Source organism: Nomascus leucogenys, chromosome 12, assembly GCF_006542625.1.
Source record: "Nomascus leucogenys isolate Asia chromosome 12, Asia_NLE_v1, whole genome shotgun sequence".
NCBI lineage: Eukaryota > Metazoa > Chordata > Mammalia > Primates > Hylobatidae > Nomascus > Nomascus leucogenys.
The window spans coordinates 85,530,903-85,553,222 of record NC_044392.1 but is presented as its reverse complement, the minus strand read 5'-3'; the positions used below and the strand labels follow the sequence as shown (position 1 = coordinate 85,553,222).

The window sequence follows — 22,320 nt, the reverse complement described above, 5'->3', positions numbered from 1 at the left end:
GGAATAATGCTCCTTTTAAAACTTGGAAGACACTGTGCATGTTAAGCAGATCCTCTAGGTTCTTGATAGGCATGTTTCTTATCCCTAATTTGATTATAAACTTTTCCTTGGCAGAGACAACATTCCCTATTAAAATAGCTCCTTCTGTTTACATAGTATATTTTACATTTTCATTTGCTTTCTATTCTTTTATCCCTTATATTTATAGACTATTTATAAAAAAAGTTTATAAAAACATTTATAGATGGAAACATTTCAAGCGGCCTTAGTAAAAAAAAGAAGAAAAAATTTATAGAAAATGTTGCTTTAAACTGACATGTTTGTTTCCAGCATTTTGCCTCGTATGTCAACTTTGTCTTCTATGGCATTCCGGAACTAAGTTGTCTGTACTGTTTCATTTCAAGATAAAAAATTCATAGTTCTTTTTAGACTTGTAGGATAATTCTAGAAATGATCTAGATCTAGAATGATCTAGAAAAATTCAAATTATGTTCTGTGGAGCTTCAGTGTTCTGCAGAATTGTCTCAGGACGCAACACAGTCTTTTTTGTTGTTGTTTTGGGATTTTATGTAAAATCTCATTTGGATTTTGCTATTAGAAAAAAGGTCTTTAAATTGTTGGTATAATTTAGCTCCATTTTACAAACTAAGGAAATTATGGCCCTCAGGCTAAATAACTAGCCTAGGGTATAATCCAGGATTTTTTTTCTTTCTTTCTTGAGATGGAGTTTCGCTCTTGTTGCCCGGGCTGGAGTGCAATGGTGCAATCTCGGCTCATCGCAACCTCTGCCTCCCAGGTTCAAGCGATTCTCCTGCCTCAGCCTCCTGAGTAGCTGGGATTACAGGCATGCACCACCATGCCTGTCTAATTTTGTATTTTTTGTAGAGATGGGGGTTCTCCATGTTGGTCAGGCTGGTCTTGAACTCCCGACCTCAGGTGATCCGCCCACCTCGGCCTCCCAGAGTGCTGGGATTACACTCGTGAGCCACTGTGCCTGGCCTAATCCAGGCTTCTTAATGAAGTCTACTTACTACCAGCTCTGTGTTCTTTCTATTCTGTCGGGTTACTCTTTTATATTTTCTTGTAGCTATGCAATTTTTCATTTTTCCTGAATTCCCTCAGCCTTCCTGTTATAAAAAGCTTAATCAAGCTCCCATGAGAGATTGAAATAAAAGACAAAATGTTACACTAAGCCCTGTTAACTAACTCTTTCCCTTGCACCTTTCCTTTAGAATAACGTTACTAACATAGTAGTAGTAGTTCTTTATCAATATTAGAAACAGAGAAGAGCCCTGTCCTTAGAACCAAAGCTTAGAACAATTTTAACAGATTTCAGTGTTGTTAAAAGCAGAACTATAAAAAAATGTTGATGGATCACTGGGAAAGGAGGGAAAGAGAGTATTGAAGCAGTTAGGACAAGTAAAAAGGTGGTAGGATTCATGGATTGGGACTAACAGTGGGATTGTCATATCAGTGGATGTTGAAGTGTTAGAGAGAGTGAACTAGAATGTTAAGAGATAATGTTCAGAGAGAAGGATGCAGACAGTTGAGATTGTGAAAGGATTATAGTTACTGGTATGACAGTATGATGACAGGAGTGAAACGGCAAGGTGAGGTAAATCACAAGATTATAAGAAGCTAGCCGTGTGCAGTAGCTCATGCCTGTAATCCCAGCACTTTGGGGAGGCCGAAGCGAGCGGATCTCCTGAGTTCAGGAGTTCAAGACCAGCCTGACCAACATAGTGAAACCCTATCTCTATTAAAAATACAAAAATTAGCTGGGTGCAGTGGCAGACGCCTGTAATCCCAGCTACTTGGGAGGCTGAGGCTGAGGCTCTGCTTGAACCCCAGAGGCGGAGGTTGCAGTGAGCTGAGATCACGCCACTGCACTCCAGCCTGGGCGATAGAGCATGACTCCATCTCATAATAATAATAATAATAATAACAAAATAAGATTATAAGAACCCAAGAGACTTTTCATTTATTGGTTTCTAATTTTCAGAAATTTTTGACTCACACTACATGAAATAAGATTGGAATTTAACTTTTAAACCACCACACTCCTATTCTCATTCTCCCAGATAATTATGTTAAATCAGTAATCTAGTGTTTATTATAACTATAAATATTGTCCATAGATGAACCATGTTCTGTACGGTAATTATATTTCCTTTTTAATACTTTTTCCTCACCTTAGGGCCACTAAATACCTCTTTGTTTTGTTTTGCTTAGTTTTCTGCATACCTATTATTTATCCCCAAAAGCTCCAGAAGGACTCTAAAACAACTGTATGTAAGCAGGTATGCTTGGTTATCTGTTAGTCTGCATTTCTTCCCCATTAGAAGCATCCTTTCTGGGGCCTTACATCTTTCTGCTCCAATTTATGTAGCTGCTACACAGCTTTCATCTTGAGACTTTGTTTTACTGTCATCTTGAGAATTCTCTTCTACATTGGATCACTTGAGTCTTGGATCACTCCATCTTCTTACTTCACCTCCTCATGCTAGTGAATCATATCCTTCATTTTCATGCTGAGAAAAGGGCGAATGAAATAAAGTTTTAGAGATGATATATGTCTGAAAATATGTATATTCTACTATCATACTTGGAGTATAGAATTCTTTTAGGTTGGTGCAAAAGTAATAGCAGTTTTGCCATTACTTTTGATTGCAAAAACTGTGATAACTTTTGCACCAACCTAATAGGTTGGAAATTACTTTTGTTAATTTTGAGTTGTGTAATTATTATTTAGCCTCAGTATTACAGTAGTCGAGAATTCTGTGTCTCCCTTGATTTTTAATATTTAATCATGATCTGTTAGATCTGCTAGATCTCTAAAAACTTTTTATCTTTTTTTCCCCGGGATTCTGAAATTTCACAATAGTGTATCTTACTTGGGTATCTTTCATTCTTTTTGGTGGATATTGTGTGGCACTTTCAGTTTGGCAGCTTATTTGTTTCAGATCCAATAAATTTCCTTGACTTATTTATTTGATAATTTTCTCATGTCCATTTTTAGTGTTTTCTCTTGGTAGTTAAACCTCTTAGATTGATCCTGTGATTTTCTTTTGTCTGTGGTTTCTCTGTCCTTTTGTTCCACTTTCTAGGAAATTTTTACAACTGAAAAATTTACATTTGATGTCATATTTTTAATTTTTAGAAGTTCATTTTTGTTGTTTAGTTTTTGAAAAACAACACCCTATTCTTTCATGGAGATAATATCTCTTAAAACTGAGAATATCAGTTTTAAATTTTCTTCTTGAATTGTCTCTACCACTTCCGAGGTCTCTTTTAAGATCTCTGTTTATCATATTGTATATTTGGGCAAAAAGTGTGGCCATCCATGGCTTTTCTTAAGAATGAGACACTAAAGTAACCAATTTAAAGCTGTGTGTGGGCCAGGTGTGGTGGCTCACGCCTGTAAACCCAGCACTTCGGGAGGCCGAAGTGGGCAGATCACTTGGTCAGGTGTTTGAGACCAGCCTGACCAACATGATGAAACCCTGTCTCTACTGAAAATCCAAAAGTTAGCCAGGCATGGTGGTGGGTACTTGTAATCCCAGCTAACCCAGGAGGCTGAGGCATGCGAATTGCTTGAACCCAGAAGGCAGAGGTTGCAGTGAGCTGCACCACTGCACCAAGCAACAGAGTGAAACTCTGTCTCAAAAAAAAAAAAAAAAAAAAGCTGTGTGTGTGGAGTTGCCCAGGTTTGGAACTAGTTGAGAGAAACAAAGAAATGACTAATGGAAAATAAAATATCATCCATATTACTGAAAAAATAAGCTGTTTTTTGAGAGTATGGCTGGGTATGCAGCAAGAGTGGGGTTATGCCACTCTCTTAGATCACTGTAGGCCCCGATCTATGTAAAATTTAAAGCATGGAGGAAAAGAGCAAACTACTTCGATTGAACAGCCTGGCTTTCAACAGAAAAGAAGGAATGGGCTATGTTCCTCATGTCCAGTTTGTCTTCCAGAGTCTCCTATCAGATAACAGATTCTGAGGTTTGAATAAGAATATTGAGGTAAAGACCTATCCAGATATTTAGGGAAAATGAGGTAATTATTTCTCATAGCAACCATGGCAGTGAGAAAGATGCTTTCTCCCTAGAAAAGGATAAAAATGCATGCAGCCATCACGCCCGGTCACAAATTTTTTAATAGGGAGTAAAGCACTATAATATAGCAGAACAAGAGTAGGAATACAGAGATACTTTTAATTTTTTACATGTTATAAACTGTCTGACATTGGGAATATTGTTTAATCTGAGATACTGTTTTTTAACTTGTAGCAAAGCTATAACACTTACCTTTTTTACCCCTCCTTTGCTGCTTCCAGATTCCACTGCTGTTAAAAATAACATGTCGGCCGGGTGCGTTGGCTTACGCCTGTAATCCCAGCACTTTGGGAGGCCGAGGCGGGTGGATCACCTGAGGTCGGGAGTTCAAGACCAGCCTGACCAATATGGAGAAACCCCGTCTCTACTAAAAATACAAAATTCGCTGGGCATGGTGGCGCATGCCTGTAACCCAGCTACTCGGGAGGCTGAGGCAGGAGAATCACTTGAACCTGGGAGGCAGAGGTTGCGGTGAGCCAAGATCGTGCCACTGGACTCCAGCCTGGGCAGAGTGAGACTCTGTCTCAAAAAAATAAATAAATAAATAAATAACATGTCATATATTCCTCTGGAGCTATATGACTTCTTTGAGACTATGAGCTGTATAGTTGACCCTTGAGCAACGCAGGGGCTAGGGAGCACAAGCCCACATTTCCAACCCATGTACTCAAAAATCCACATGACACTTTTGACTCCCCTGGAACTTAAATACTAATAGTCTACTGTGGACCAGAAGCCTTATTGATAACATAGACAGTCTATTTTGCAAAAAACACAAGGTTTTTGTGCCTGCTGGCTTAGCCACAGCAGCAGCTTCAGAAATTTCCTTTTCTTCTTTTACAATGGTTCTTATTCTGGATTCATTTATATTGAAATGGCAGAAGCTACAACTGCAAACCTCAATATATAGGATACATATCAAGCAATTCAGCTTCTTCTTGTAATGTCATGATTTTTTTCCCCTTCTTGGGAGCACTTCCAGCATCACTAGTGGTACTTTGTAAGAGTTCCATAGTATTATTCAGGGTTTATGGTATTGCATTAAATACCAAGAAAAATATGCAAGAACTGAGGCAGATCACTTTTACTGCCATATGCAATTTACTGGAGAGATGAACTGCTCAGGCAGAAATAATTAGATTTACATAGTGTTTTAAATGGATACTGTTGACACTTGAGCTCACCATAAGAGCATTAGGAGGTGGCTACAAAATTATTACAGTAGTACAGTACTACAGTTAATTTTATGCAGTTACGATTTTATATTGCATCTTGATGTTGGTTTATATCTCTCTTGACTATAAATGGTGCCATGTATGGTCTGTAAGTTTGTGTGTAAGTTTGATGAATTTTAACTTTTTGTAATAGATTTGTATATTTTATGGTAGTGAATGATAAAATAGACTAGTATCTACATATATGCATTCATGACATATCTTTGTTGTAATGTTTTTGATATTTCTATGCTATGTGATTCATCTGCAGGTTTTTCAAACTGTTGCACATTTCCAAAAAAGGTTCCAGTATATTTATGGAAAAAAAATCCACATATAAGTCAACCTGTACATTTCAAACTTGTATTGTTCATAGGTCAACAGTATAGAATTGCCTACTTTTTTTACTTTTTTGTTTCTGTTATTTCTTGAACATCAGGTACTCTCTGATATTCATTAAGGATGACTTTTATTCTTCCTTCCAACATTTGCCATCATTATGAGGGATTTAAAATATCTGCCTACAGTTGTCCCTTGGTATCCATGGGGAATGATTTCAGGACTCCCTCTCCCCGTACCAAAATCCGTGGATGCTCAAGTCCTTTATATAAAATGGTGTGTTTGCATATAACCCACACACATCCTCCTGTGTACTTTAAATCATCTCTAGAGTAATTATAATACCCAGTGCAATGTAAATGCTATATAAATTGTTATACTGTATTGTTTAGGGAATATTAACAAGAAAAAAAAAGTCTACATATTCAGTACAAATACAACTATCCTTTTATTCCCCAAATATTTTCAGTCGTGGTTGGTTTAATCCACAGATAAGGAACGCACAGATACAGAGGGTGGACTGTGCATGTAAACAACCCATATAATATACCACTATTTAAACTTCTTTGAACTCCTGAACTTTAGTATACCTTTACTCCTTTGTCATTTTAAATGAATTGTGCTACACAAATTGAAATCTTAAATTCGATATACCTATTGGGCACAGTGGCTCATGCCTGTAATCCCAGCACTTTGGGAGGCTGAGGCGGGCAGATCACCTGTGGTTGGGAGTTCAAGACCAGCCTGACGAACATGGAGAAACCCCATGTCTACTAAAAATACAGAATTAGCCAGGCGTGGTGACACATACCTGTAGTCCCAGCTACTTGGGAGGCTGAGGCAGGAGAATCACTTGAACCTGAGAGGTGGAGGTTGCCGTGAGCCGAGATCATGCCATTGCACTCCAGCCTGGGCAACAAGAGCGAAATTCTGTCTCCCAAAAAAAAAAAAATCTATATGCCAACCTTTCACCAATTCTCTTGTTCTCCTGAATGATAAACTACATAAAGCACCTAGAATAATTAGCCAAGTGTGGGACACAAGCCTGTAGTCGTAGCTACTGGGGAGACTGAGGCAAGATTACTTGAGCCCAGGAGTTGAATACAGCAGTGAGCTGAGATCGTGCCACTGCATTCCAGGGCAACAGAGTGAAACCCTTTCATTAATTAGCTAATTAATTAATGCACCTAGGATAATACCTTGTACATAATGGTATTCAGTAAATGATAGCTCTTGTTACTATTTTTCTTCTAGCTCTTTTCTTTATTATCACAAAGCTAGATATTTGATCAAATATTTCCATTTCCTTGATTCTATCAGCCCCTTCCAAGCGTAATTTTCTTCTCTATTTACCCTAAAACCAATGTTACTTTGAAGCATTTCTTTACTGATACCACCACAGCATCCTTTGACCTTATCTTTATACCTACCTGCTGTGGAAACTCCCAATAGCAAATCATTTCTATTCTGCTTCTCTGCTCTATATCCTGAATGCTGCTTCTCTGCTCTATATCCTAAATGATCACATTTACTACTGTGGATTTTAGTTTTCAATCTTAGCTAGGCTTGTAAAAGTTATCCCACATTTTACATTTTTATTTCATTACCAGCAACTTTTCTTTTGCCTGTCTCTTCAAGTCTTCTACCCCACATCAGACTCCTTTGCTTTTGTTTTATAGATTAGATTTAAGACCATTAGACCTCAGCTTTCTCCTATCACCTGCTAATTTTTTTGTATCTTCCTCCTTGGTTTCAGAGAACGAAGTCTCTCTCTTTCCTGTTTAGACTCTATGATCATTCAAGTTGCCCTCTAGTTTCCATTCTTTCTAGTCTCCTATAGCCTTGTTTCATAAGTTAGCCCTATTAGCCCCTATATTTTTTTTTTTTTTTTTTTTTTTTTTTTGAGACAGAGTCTCGCTGTCTCCCAGGCTGGAGTGCAGTGGCGTGGTCTCGGCTCACTGCAGGCTCCGCCCCCCGGGGGTTCCCGCCGTTCTCCTGCCTCAGCCTCCGGAGTAGCTGGGACTACAGGCGCTCGCCACGTCGCCCGGCTAATTTTTTTTTTGTATTTTTAGTAGAGACGGGGTTTCACTGTGTTAGCCAGGATGGTCTCGATCTCCTGACCTCGTGATCCTCCCGCCTCGGCCTCCCAGAGTGCTGGGATTACAGGCGTGAGCCACCGCGCCCGGCCTAGCCCCTATATTTTTAACCACTTCTTTCTTCTGATACCTTATTCTTATTGGATATACTCACATTTCTCCCATTAAAAATTTGTGTTTTGCTTCGTCCTAGCTCTATGGATAGGTCTTTCTTTCACAGACAAGATTCTTGAAAAATAAGTTGTGTTCAGAATCTGTTCTTCCTCACCCTCCCATATGTTAAACTGAAGTTTCTACTGCCATTATAGATTCTGAACAAAAAACCTTATGTATAGTGTCTAGTTTAATCCTCACAATAATCTTATGATATACATAACAATTATTTCTATTTTAGAGAGTACTGAGGTTCCAAGAGTTTAAGTTACTTTTCTCAGGCCACACAGCTAGAAAGTGGTGGAGCCAGTAATCAACACAAGCATCTCTCACCAAAGTCAAGTCTGTCTGAAGCCAAGGCTTTTGTTCTTCATTAGAGTTAGCAAACTTGTCTCTGTTTCTAGTCTATCCTTTCGGCAGTGTAGATTTTCTTCATTGCATATCACACTAATAATAAAAGGCAACATATTGAGATTGACTTATGTACTGGAGTTGTATTAACTCTAATTCTCACACAGCGCTGCAAGGTTGATACCATTAACGCATATTTTACAGGTGAGCAATCTGAGACCCAGCAAAGTTAAATAACTTGCTCACAGTCACAGAACTACTAAGTGGTCTGGGATTAAGATTTAACCTGTTTGGGCCGGGTGCCATGGCTCACGCCTGTAATCCCAGCACTTTGAGAGGCCGAGGCAGGCGGATCACGAGGTCAGGAGATCGAGACCATCCTGGTCTAACTCGGTGAAACCCCATCTCTACTAAAAAAAAAAAAAAAATTAGCCAAGCGTGGTGGCGGGTGCCTGTGGTCCCAGCTACTCGGGAGGCTGAGGCAGGAGAATGGCGTGAACCTAGGAGGCGGAGCTTGCAGTGAGTGGAGATCGCACCACTGCACTCCAGCCTGGGCAAGAAAGCGAGACTCCATCTCAAAAAAAAAAAAAAGATTTAACCTGTTTGTTCTACAAACACTTATTGAGTGTGCATGCATACACAAGGCAGTTTGATCCCAGTGCTTTTCTTTTTAGCAACTATACAGGTTGAATATCCTTTATCTGAAATACTTGGGACCAGAAGTATTTTAGATTCCAAATCTTTTTTCAGATCTTAGAATCTTTTCATTTAAAAATGCAAACTGATTGAGCATCTGAAAAATTTGAAATCCCAAATCCTCCAATGAGCATTGCCTTTCATTGTCATATTTGTGCTCAGAAAGTTTCAGATTTTGGAGCTTTTCAGGTTAGGGATACTCAGCCTGTACTGCCTGATGTGATCCAATCCCTACCCCTCCTTACACCAAAGCCCTTTAGTACCAGCCTATAACTTACAAGTTAAAGACCAAATTCTACTCCAAGTCATGCTAAGCTCCTCATGACTTATCTCTGCCCATGTTTTCATTCTTATTTTTCACAGCATTTCTACTTATATTCTAGGCTTTAACTATATGAAACTGTTTCCTATCCCTATGATGTACTATATACTTCCTTACCTTTGTATGTTTTTCCCCTCTGATTACTTTGTCCTCTCCTTTAATCTTTAGATATAGCTCTCAAAACCCAATTTGAGCAATTATGATATTTTTTTATCTTCCTACTACCTTTCCCTTACAAAAAAATTGGTCAGCTGTCTGTTTTGTGTCATTGTGCATATTGTATATGCCACCGTATTGCCAATATTGATTTACATTTCTGTCTCCCAAAATTTCTGTCTTCCAAAGTAAAACTATGAACTTTTTGAGAGCAGGACCATATGTTACTTATCTTTGTATCTCTATCACAGAAGACACTTAGTATACATATTCACTAAGTATTAATGGGATGAATGAAAATAATTAAAACTGAAAAGGAGCTTTGCCCAACCTTTTTTTTTTTTTTTTTTTTTTTTGCTGCAGCATACCCAAAGAATACAACACATTCTAGTCAATACAGTGATTCCCAAATAGACACAGGTCAGAATCTGAGAAGGGAGGGCAGATATAAATTTGAAAATGTCAGGACCAGGCGTGGTGGCTCATACCTGTAATCCCACCAGTTTGAGAGGCTGAGGCAGGCGGATCACCTGAGGTCAGGAGTTCAAGACCAGCCTGGCCCACATGGCGAAACCCCATCTCTACTAAAAATACAAAAATTAGCCGTGCGTGGTGGCGAGCGCCTGTAATCCCAGCTACTCAGGAGGCTGAGGCAGGAGAATCACTTGAACCTGGGAGGCGGAGGTTGCGGTGAGCCAGATCGCACCATTGCACTCCAGCCTGGGCAACAAGAGCAAAACTCTATCTTAAAAAAAAAAAAAAAAAGAACATGTCTGCCGGGCATGGTGGCTCACGCCTATAATCCCAGCACTTTGGAAGGCTGAGGCGGGTGGATCACGAGGTCAAGAGATCAAGACCATCCTTGCCAACATGGTGAAACCATGTCTCTACTAAATATACTAAAATTAGCTGGGTGGCCGGGCGCGGTGGCTCACGCCTGTAATCCCAGCACTTTGGGAGGCTGAGGCGGGCGGATCACGAGGTCAGGAGATCGAGACCATCCTGGCTAACATGGTGAAACCCCGTCTCTACTAAAAATACAAAAAATCAGCCGGGCGTGGTGGCAGGCGCCTGTAGTCCCAGCTACTCGGGAGGCTGAGGCAGGAGAATGGCGTGAACCCGGGAGGCGGGGCTTGCAGTGAGCCGAGATCGCGCCACTGCACTCCAGCCTGGGCGACAGAGCGAGACTCTGTCTCAAAAATAAATAAATAAATAAATAAATAAATAAATAAATAAATAAATAAATAAAATTAGCTGGGTATGGTGGTGCGTACCTGTAGTCCCAGCTACTCAGGAGGCTGAGGCAGGAGAATCTCTTTAATCTGGGAGGCAGAAGTTGCAGTGAGCAGAGATTGTGCCACTGCACTCCAGCCTGGTGACAGAGACTCCGTCTCAAAAAAAAAAAAAGAGAATGTCTTCCTTACCTACTCTCATGTCACTCTACACAACTGAATCTGATTTAATTCTCTGTGCCTCACTTATAATTAGGAAATCACTGCTCTACAACATAGTATAGGCATTTTAGCTTTTTCTTACCTCTCTGATCTGTAAATTAATACTCAAGGCCTCCATTTAGCACTGTGAGAAATGTAATAGAGACCAGGCACAGTGGCTCATGCCTGTAATCCCAGCACTTTGGGAGGCTGACGTGGGAGAATGGTTTGAGACTAGCCTGGGCAACACAGCGAGACCTCATCTCTATTCTATAAATAAATGCACACAAAAAAGAAAACAATTTTAAAAATTAATGAAATTTTAAGAAAAATTTTTAAAAAGAAATGCTGAAGAATGCAGAAGCGCCAGAGGTATTCCTTCCATAAAGGACCCTAAGGCCTGGTAGGTTAAAAATAAATTGAGACAAAATAAAAAAACTATTAAATTGTATTTCAGAAGCTTAGGGAATAATAATTCTACCAACATGAGCTTGCATACAAAATTTTAAAATACATGAGGATATAGCCACCATGACCAAGCAGAAGCAGATAATGGGATTATTAAATATATAATATAAAATATTTTAAAGTTTGTGTTTAAATATTTAAATGATTATAGTATTTAAAGAATAGAGGAGTTTGAAAACATGAGCAAAGGATGGGTGATGAGCCAAAAAGATTAAGCAGAGTTTTTAAATAAATAAATGGAATTACAGATGTCTGAAATTTGCTTCAAATAATTATGGGGGAAAGGTGGAGATGAAACATTATTGACCATTATTGATAAATTGTTGATGCTGATGACAAAGAGAACCAAGTAGAACTAAAAAATAGGAAATATAACTTCTGAAATGGAAAACTAACAGGATATGTTAAAGAAAAGAAGAGAGAGTTAGTGGCCTGAAAGAGTTAAAGAAGTTGCCCAGAATACAACACAAAAAGATTAAGAGATGAAAAATATGAAATAAAGATTAAGAGACATGAAGGATAAACTAAGAATGAATGACTAACACACGGAGTGGAGTTCCAGAAGTAGGGATTAGAAGGAATGGGGCAGAGGCCACGTCTGAAGGAATAATAGCCAGTAACTTCCAGAATGATGACAACCATGAGTCCTCAGATTTGAGAACATAAGTTCCTACAAGGATACATAAAAAGATAGCTGCATTAAAAAAACCTTGGGGAAAAAATGTGGGCTGGATTTAAAGGATGCCTTTGTAGAAGAGATGGATGTTTAACTTGCCCTTGATGAGGTGAATTTGGACTGGTATGGGGGAAAGAATAGTAGGAAAACCTTATATAACAATATAAGTTTGAGTTGGAGAATAAGATACAAGATTAGAAATAGAAACTGTATATGTAAAGACATGGAGGCAGAAAAGTATACAATAGGTTTGGAATAATTAGGAGTCTTTGGAACTTTTTATATGATGTGGATTGACATAGGAAGCAGTTGTGCATAGTTGATAGAGCATAGTAGTTTCTATCATAGTTGTTTTTGTCTTTCCTATAAAGGGAGCAGAGGCAGTAACCCACATCTATAGTAGGCCGACTTTTCCTGCCAAGATCATAGCCTTATATTCTCCATTATCTCTGTCTCCTACTGTTCTATTTCTCATCCTCCCGTATGATCCCAAAGTTTCCCTCTTTTTGTCACATTTGTTCCAGCTGGAGAATCACTCATTGGACTGCTGAACTGAAAACATGTATTATTGTTTCTTGAGGTGGTGGTTTTCTGTTTTTCCCCAGTGGATTCCAGTCTCCTTCCTTCCCTGTCCTACCCTGTTTATGAGCTGATGACTACAAAGTTTACTCGAATTACTTGGCTCTGACTTATAGAATGAGAGACACTGTTAGGAGATCCAAGAGCCAGGAGGGAAGGGAGGTAGCAGTGTATATTTCCCTTTCTCCTTCCTTGCCTTGCCTTGCTTTTCACAACAGCATTCATCTATGGCCACCAACTCCTGTTGGATAGTTCCTTTTTTAAGATTTAGTCTAAATCAGATTCTGGGAATGATTTAAGTTCCTCTTGCCCCTTCAGGCTAAGAGTGATAATGGATTTCTACTGTTGCTTGTCCTCAGGTTCTTTTCATTCCTTGTTGGTTTAACTTTAATCACATCTCCATAAGTAGCCAATTTTAATAACTCTCTTTAGGCTAAACTCTTTCAGTGTACTATGTGCATGCTACTAGGACCCTAACTGATAAATTTCCAAAGCCTATGTTGTCCTCAGAAGCACATTGAAGACCAGTGAGTATCATCTCTTGTGTACATGTTTGCAGAAATCTCATCTTTCTTCAGCTCTTGAGTTTTCCAGGTATTGAGTTTATTCTCTTTTTTAGTGGCGACAGAAAGCTTTTTTGACCTTTCTTTTCTTTTTGGCAGTGGAGCCTGGTTCTCATTTTCTTCTTTTGCCCTTTTCATTTCAGCAGTGGAGCCCAGCTCTCCATTACTTCTATCAAAGTTTCCAGACTTTCTCAGTTCAGTGTCCTCAGTGTCCTTGTAATGTTTCTGCAGTGTGTCCCTAGACCTAAAGAAATACTCAACAGTTCCATTTATTAAGAAGTGCTTACTAGTTAGTATTTAAGTCTTAAAACAGGAGTTTTTGAAAAATACAAATACTAAGAGAAAACGTAACATTTTTATTCCATTAGTACATAATTACAATTAACTAATGGGACATGTCTGCCTGTTGTACACTATATAACTTCCCACATCTTGGGATCATAAGGATAACTGCACTCTCATGTCTTCTTCCACAGTGATTCTTCATAGGAAGTTGCTTTTTATTATTGTTGAAAACCCACCTTAGCAAAGATATGACATCACCAGAAGGAATATGGACTATTCTAATGTTGAAACTATGAACTACCGTGCGCTAGTAGTTCTCACAGTGTCCCATAGATGTCGCTGTGTTCCCTATGAAAAGTGAAAGTACTCTCTGGTACCCTAGGGCTCCTCAGCGAACACTTTGAGAACCTCAGAATTCTTTGCGCTAATTATTTTATGTTAGATGTGTACTGTTCTTTTTTCGGTTGCAATACATATTTTAATTTGTTGCTTTCTACCACACATAAGGCTGATGCAGTCTCTTACCTTTTTTGTTTACTTTCAGATCTTAGACTTCAGATAAGACATGCAGATTCTTTAAGTCTACCAAGCAGTTTTCTCTTTGATTCCAGATTCAGTTCATAATAAGACAAACTGAAACACAAGTTGGGACAGTACCTCTCTCAGCTCGTACTGCTCAGCTTTTTTTGGTGGTAGTTTTACTCCGTCTAGAATATTGTTGCTCCTAGAGTTTGAAATTATCTAACAGCATACCCTTGCCTTAAAGAACTGACCTGGTTCATCTAGAAAATTGCCGGCGTACCAGCAATCACATTTGCGTTTTAAATTCTAAACATTGGGCCGGGCACGGTGGCTCACGACTGTAATCTCAGCACTTTGGGAGGCCAAGACGGGTGGATCACCTGAGGTCAGGAGTTCAAGGCCAGCCTAGCCAACATGGCAAAACCCCATCTCTACTAAAAATACAAAAATTAGCCATGTGTGGTGGTGGGTGCCTGTAATCTCAGCTACTCGGGAGGCTGAGGCAGGAGAATTACTTGAACCCGGGAGGCGGAGGTTGCAGTGAGCTGAGATTGCACCATTGCACTCCAGCCTGGGCAACAAGAGTGAAACCCCACCTCAAAAAACAAAAAATAATAAAAACCAAATGGTAAACATTAGTGATATCTTCTTATGTAGAAGCTTCAGTCTATCTGTATGGTACCTTGTTTTTCAAATACCATGTGACTGGTTTACTTATTCAAACCATGCTGGATGTTAGGATTTAAAGTGGGATTGAACACAAGTGGTGGAGTACTGACATAAAATATCTCTAGATCACAGCCACCCTCCCACTTATGTTGTGAAGAAAGTAACACTCACTGGGAACAGTGCAAAGTAACAAAAAATGAAGAGCTTTATATGTAAAATGTTAGAAACAGATAATCAGTGCCGTGAAGAAAAGTCAGCATGGAGACAAAGGATCTCTCAGCAAGGCAATCTTTACTTTCTGCAGAAAGGGTGCCCCTCGCAGATGGAACAATTGCGAGAGCATACCTGAACAAAGGAAAAGCAGACATATATATCCCTTATGCATTTGGGTTGTCCTTACTGCTGTGTCCTGCATCCGTTGGCTGGAGCTGGACCTCACAGTCTTAAACTGATTACTGATTTGCTAATAACCTTAAACTTTCCTAAATAGGTAAGTGCAAAGGAGAACAAAGAGGAAGAGGAAGTTGCTTATGAAAGGTTTAAGGAAGCAGCAACATTTCCAAATAAGGAAGGGGCATAAGCTGTGAGCTAAGACTTGCCTGGGCCTGTCCAGACATGTTTGAGTAAGCCAAAGCAACTAACTGGGCTAAAGTGTAAAAACTAATAGTTGATAGGAAGCTTTAGAGTAAGGAGCTATTATTCCTAGTGTCTTTTATTTTATTTTTAAATCAAGACGAGCTTTGAAGAGGAACTTTTCTACTTTCTACATTAAACTTTAATGTAGAATGTAGAATTCTAGGAAAGCTAGCTTAAGGTCTGTGAGGTGACTTATCCCAAATCTCAGATCTGTAACATACTTTATTTTAATTTTTATTTTTATTTTTTTGAGACAGGGTCTCGCTGTGTTGCCCAGGCTAGAGTATAGTGGCATGATCTTGGCTCACTGCAACCTCTGCCTCCTGGGTTTAAGTGATTCTCATGCCTTAGCCTCCTAAGTAGCTGGGACCACAGGCACATGCACCATGCCTGGCTAACTTTTGTATTTTTAGTAGAAATGGGGTTTCACCATGTTGGCCATGCTAGTCTCGAACTCCTGACCTCAAGTGATTCACCCACCTCAGCCTCCCAAAGTGCTGGGATGACAGGCATGAGCCACCTTGCCCGGCCTGTAATGTACTTTAGTTTGAAGCATAGAATGAAAAGACAGAGGAAAGAGAAATTAGTCAATATGTTAGTTTTACCAGAGTGGCTGGAATAAATAGAAAATGAGGTGATTGGACCTTCTCTTATTCACAATAAGACAAAATCTTACCATTTTAGCCAGTGTAAAAGTGTAATAACTTTTAACAAGTACTAATTCTGTCTCTAGCATATGTGCATCTTGCATCTTCCTGATTCATAACAAGTCTTCTTGCAACAGTGGAAGAAGGCAGGAGAAAGTAGACCTCTCTTCCTCCAGTCTAAAAAAATGGAGTCTAAATTACCAATCCTGACATGATTCTTCCTCCAGTTTATTTCACAAAATAACTGCTTCCAAAATACTTAACACTTTTAACTTGAATAGAATATTACAGCCTTAGTACCCCATCCCTTCTATATGCCATTTGCTAGTCGTAATTATATTCTCCTCATACTTCTTTCATGACAGTTCTCTCCCATGTTAATTATGAGTCAGAGAGAAGAAATGAGGTGGAAGGCCCTGAGATCACATTCTCACTGCCATAGATGTATTTTTCTAATTCTTTTCCTGTTTGACTATGAAACCCTCTGGCACATTGTGTTTTGATTCATTTCTTTTCATGTTGCATTTTTTATAGGTGTTTTTTGTGTTCATTAGCATAACTAGATATATAATTTAAGGTCAATAGATTTTTTTTTTACTGTTTATACCAAGACCTTACATAATAAGATGCATAAGTTTATAAATTGAAATTTGTTATATAAAATAAGTAATTTATTGCTTTGTAGAGCCTTAAAAGGAGAAACATTTATCTCTTTTTGTGGATGGTGTACAGAAGCCTGAAAAACAAAATAGTAGAAAAGTCCAGTTCTTTATGATTAAAATGTATATACCTTAAAACATATAGGGAGAGGTCAGTATATGGATTGACCACAGCTTAGGAACCATGTTCTACAGGTGCATTTAAACACTGGTTATTAAAACCTTAAATATATTTTGCCACATAAGCATTATTTTCAATGTCTACTGTGTCTTCTCTCATACGGCTTTGGTATAATTAACTTGTCCCTGGTTTTTGAACATTCAAATTCTTGCTAATTTGCTTTTTAAATTATGTTTTATTGTCATAATAAATGAATATCTTTCTGTATAAAGCTTGGTCTGAATTTTCCCTTTCTGCCCTACATACCCAGAATGGGTCTTGCTACCCAGTGGTATTCTTTTGAAAATTAAATGACCTAATATTCTTAAAGTGCTTATTATCACAATATGTGGCACATTGTGAGTACAGAATAAATGCTATTTGCAGAACTTTTTCTGGCTCAGCAATGAGATGAAGAAATAAAAAGGTTTCAAATGAGTTATTTGAAGCAAGCATTGGGGTAGTAACATAGCACATGATGGCAAATAGAGGAGGGAAATCCAAAAGATTGAAGCTGTAAGAGAAGGAGTTTTAGTGGTTATTCATCTGTATTGGTTGTTCCTAGTTGTGTATTCTTAAAGTATACTTTAGGAATACCTTAGCTGGAAAATGTCACAATGTAAGTTTTGTTTCTTTGAATTAAAATGTGTAAGTTTGATAAAGTAATGTAGAGTTGAGAAACATTACAAACCTCTTTAAAACAGTGTGACCTTTGTGTGTGTAATTTTTGTTTATTTGTATTTCATATTTTTTGTGATATTTTATTCAAGTGTGTGTCCAATGATGTCTTTTCTGTTTTCTTTATTATTTTTTTTAATTATCCTAGTCACGTGAACTGGAAATTTCAGTTTATTGGCGTGATTGGCGGTCTCTGTGTGCTGTAAAATTTCTGAGGTTAGAAGATTTTTTAGACAACCAACGGCATGGCATGTGTCTCTATTTGGAACCACAGGGTACTTTATTTGCAGAGGTAATAAATGTATTTTATTAAATGTGCATAACTACAATTGAAATTACATATGTAGGCAGCATAATATAGAAGTAGAAAGAGTGTTAGGCTGAAAGACAGATGACTTTGAGTTCTTGGCTGAGCTATGCCACTGAATAGGTATGTGACTTTGAGACAAATCAATTATTCTTCCTAGGTCCGTTTTCTCATCTAGAAAATGAGGGGCTGGACTAGACTGTAACTAAGATTCTCTTAAGCTTTAAAATTTTATAAGTTTAGTGGATTTCATGAACCATAAATCCAATGCTATTTTCATGTCAACTTGAATTTTCTTCACTGCAGGTTACCTTTTTTAATCCAGTTATCGAAAGAAGACCAAAACTTCAAAGACAAAAGAAAATTTTTTCAAAGCAACAAGGTAATTACTAACAATCAAATACGTAGCATTTTGATATTTTCTTAAACAATCTAATTACCATTTAAAAAGTAATAGCCATCTGTGTGGTTTTTTTGTTGTTGTTTATTCATTTATTTCTAACTTCTTATTAAGGAATATTTTAAATGTATCCATAAGTGGAGAGACTAGTGAAATGTACAGTCACCCAGCTTCAACAATTATCAACTCATGGCCAATTTTATTTTATCCATATGCCATCCTCTCACTACTTTCTCAAATTTGAAGCAAACCCAGACATCATACTGATTTATTCATAATTATTATAATTTATATCTAAAAGATAAGATTTCTTTTTAAAACCTTAACCACATTTCACTACTAGACTTAAAGAGAAAAAAAAAATTTCTCACCTATTTGTTTTTAAAACTACATATGCTATTTTGCACTAGCCTTTACTAGCAAATAGTAAAAAGCTAGTTTTTTTAAGTGACAAATTTTGTTTGTTCTTCATAGATTATAAACTAATGGATAAGAATTTTTAAATTATGGCTTTTGGTTATACATAAACAAATTACTTGCTCTATTTTTGTTATTTTCAATATCTACAGGCAAAACATTTCTCAGAGCTCCTCAAATGAATATTAATATTGCCACTTGGGGAAGGCTAGTAAGAAGAGCTATTCCTACAGTAAATCATTCTGGCACCTTCAGCCCTCAAGCTCCTGTGCCTACTACAGTGCCAGTGGTTGATGTACGCATCCCTGAACTAGCACCTCCAGCTAGGTATGTGTCTGAGATTTTAAGCGTCTCTTATACAAAGTTATTGGGACATTCTTAACATACTGATTATAGCAGGTGTACTGAGTCTTGTTTTTTTCCCAAGTAGTATTTTGAAAGTAGTGTTCTGTTTACTTAAAAAGTAAATTGTTTGCTTTAATTTTAAAGCTGTTTAAAATACAGACTTTCTATTACTGTTTTGGTGAGTTACTTTATCTTCTATAAGTGATTCTACAGTAACCAAATTGGACTTTGATCTTGAGCCTGAACCTCCTCCAGCCCCACCACGAGTTTCTTCCCTTGGAGAAATAGATGAATCTTCTGAATTAAGAGTTTTGGATACACCAGGACAGGCAAGCCATTTTAAACCATGCATTCCTCTTCACCGAATGAATTAGCAGTAAAAGCATCATAGTGAATAAGGCGTGTCTTTCCATTTAAAATTGCCACTGAACTGTGAATTTATGGTTTTTTGTTTGTTTTTTGTTTTTGTTTCTTGAGACGGAGTTTCACTCTTGTTGCCCAGGCTGGAGTGCAACGGCATGATCTCGGCTCACTGCAACCTCCGCCTCCCGGGTTCAGGCGATTCTCCTGCAAGCCATTCTCCTATCTCAGCCTCCCAAGTAACTGGGGTTACAGGCACATGCCACCATGCCCGGCTAATTTTTGTATTTTCAGTAGAGATGGGATTTCATTATATTGGTCAGGCTGGTCTTAAACTCCTGACCTCGGGTGATCAGCCCACCTCGGCCTTCCAAAGTGCTGGAATTACAGGCATGAGCCACTGCGCCCAGCCGAATTTATGTTTCTTATGATCTAGTCTCAGCTAAATTAGACTGAGTTGGTAGGAGATAACCAACTTCTTAATGTTGGCATGAAATTGTCATTAGCTTCTGGATGCTCATGGTCCAGAAGAGATAGAATAGGGTGCTTAAACTAGAGGTAACATAGGAGTGTGGTTGATACTACATGACATACTGCCTGAAATACTATTCTTTTTCTAACTTGATTAACATACATAATAATGTGTTAGTTTTTCATTGTTTGGTTTTGTTTTGTTTTGAGATGGAGTTTTGCTCTTGTTGCCCAGGCTGGAGTGCAATGGCACGATCTTGGCTCACTGCAACCTCTGCCTCCTGGGTTCAAGTGATTCCCTTGCCTCAGCTTCCCTAGTAGCTGGGATTACAGGCATGTACCACCACGCCCACTAGTTTTGTATTTTTAGTAGAGATGGGGTTTCTCCATGTTGGTGAGGCTGGTCTCGAACTCCTGACCTCAGGTGAGCCGCCTGCCTCGGCCTCCCAAAGTGCTGGGATTACAGGCATGAGCCACCATGCCCAGCCCAGTTTTTCGTCTTTTTTAGATAAGTTTAATATAAAAGTAATGGCTCTAGCTATTTGGGAGGCTGAGGTAGGAAGATTGCTTGAGGCCAGGAATTCAAGACCTCTCTAGGCAACATAGTGAGACCCGCCTCTAAAAAAAGAAAAAAAATTTTTTAAAGAATGAGTATCTGAATTTTACTTTTCACTCCAACATTTATATTGACTTTTGAAATGTTTTTCCTTAATTTTATCATTTATTATAAGTTGTTTTCTGGGTATTTCTATGGATTAACGTGTATTTAATATTTTACAGGATTCAGAGACTGCTTTTGATATTGAGAATGACAGAAATAGTATACTTCCAAAATCTCAATCTGAATACAAGCCTGATACTCCTCAGTCAGGCCTAGAATATAGTGGTATTCAAGAACTTGAGGATAGAAGGTAAAGAATATATACCAAGTTTTGCTACTACATGTTTGGTACCATACTTTATTGTCTTATTATTAATTGAAATTTCTCTTTTCAGTTCTCAGCAAAGGTTTCAGTTTAATCTACAAGATTTCAGGTGTTGTGCTGTCTTGGGAAGAGGACATTTTGGAAAGGTAATCTTTTTGGAATTTTTTGGAATATCTACAACATTAATAACTCAAGTGGAAAATAATTATTTTAATTGTATTTCAGGTGCTTTTAGCTGAATATAAACACACAAATGAGATGTTTGCTATAAAAGCCTTAAAGAAAGGAGATATTGTGGCTCGAGATGAAGTAGACAGGTTAGTTTTCAAAAATGAAATTATTTTTCTGAATTTGTAAGTTAAGAGAATTGATGTATATATTACAACAGCAAAACTTTACAATTTTACAGTAATATGTGAAGAAATTAAATATAATGTATCTATATTTGACATATAAGGTAGACATTAGTTTTTCTTTTCTGCCCCTTCCTTTTTACCCTTCTTGTGACAATTAACTGGTTAATGGATACCAAAAAAAGATAGTGAAATGTTTAAACTAATTTTGTTAAGTTTTTTATATATAGAAATGTTAAAGTGTTTATATGGAATAGAAACTGTTAACTCATCTGTGGTTTGGTGGGGCTATATTTCACTCTATCTTAATGGAAATGACAAAAAGTCATTTACAAATAATCTACGGTTAACGGAATGGTTTAAAGTATTTTACAAAGCAGAATATGTTATCTTATTTTTTTCCCTTTATTTTTTTTAAAAACATGTTTTTTGACCCTAATGTCTTGGTCTAATAAAGTAAGTTGTGGTATCTTATACAATTTTTTTTTATTATTTATTTGTTTATTTATTTATTTATTTATTTATTTATTGAGACAGAGTCTCACTGTCTCCCAGGCTGGAGTGCAGTGGTGCCATCTCAGCTCACTGCAACCTCCACCTCCTGAGTTCAAGCAATTCTCCTGCCTCAGTCTCCCGAGTAGCTGGGACTACAGACGCATGCCACCACGTCTAGCTTTTTTTTGTATTTTTAGTAGAAATGGGGTTTCACCATGTTAGCCAGGATGGTCTCGATCTCCTGACCTCATGATCCGCCAGCTTCAGCCTCCCAAAGCGCTGGGATTACAGGTGTGAGCCACCGTGCCCGGCCCCACAATTATTAAAATGCAAGGATTTGGTGGGGGTTAAGATTGTGATTCACTTAGAGAATATACTTCAAGAAATGACTATCTTAATACAGAATAATTAAATATGGACATTATTGTATAAAAATGGTGTATTTATCACAGAAAGAGGCTTTCATTGGACATTTTTCTTACACCACTATAGGAAGCATATGTTAATATTAATGGTAGACAGCTCTGTACAATGAAGAGAGCCCTGGACTATGACTGAGAAGGCTGACTTTTCTCATCCTCATTGCTTCCCCTTAGTAAGGATTGACCCTAGGGCATTTCACTGAACATCTTTAAGCCCCAGTTAACTCGTATATTTAAAAATATATTTGTTTTGGTAATACTTGCCTTAATGAGTTGTCTCGCTATATAGATATGCCAAATTGCAACTTTTAATGTTTTTTTCTACCGTATGGGTAGTTCTTAGAATAAGGACAGGCATCAAGAGGTTGAGATTTATTTTTTTATGTTATATAAACTTTTCCTTTTGG

The 22,320-nt window shown here is 37.9% G+C and overlaps 1 protein-coding gene across 3 annotated transcripts in view; it reads left to right on the top strand.

Moving 5' to 3' along the window:
* Nucleotides 1-22,320, top strand: part of PKN2 (protein kinase N2) — a 142,269-nt gene that overhangs the window by 92,472 nt on the left and 27,477 nt on the right. For 2 of the 3 annotated variants that reach the window (XM_030825099.1, XM_030825098.1), the window contains exons 9-15: nt 17,566-17,709; nt 18,031-18,106; nt 18,694-18,868; nt 19,089-19,215; nt 20,498-20,628; nt 20,714-20,789; nt 20,869-20,960. In XM_030825099.1, the coding sequence (XP_030680959.1) occupies nt 17,566-17,709; nt 18,031-18,106; nt 18,694-18,868; nt 19,089-19,215; nt 20,498-20,628; nt 20,714-20,789; nt 20,869-20,960 (821 nt within the window). The remainder of the gene's footprint in view (nt 1-17,565; nt 17,710-18,030; nt 18,107-18,693; nt 18,869-19,088; nt 19,216-20,497; nt 20,629-20,713; nt 20,790-20,868; nt 20,961-22,320) is intronic. The other variant, XM_030825100.1, reaches the window with a different exon arrangement.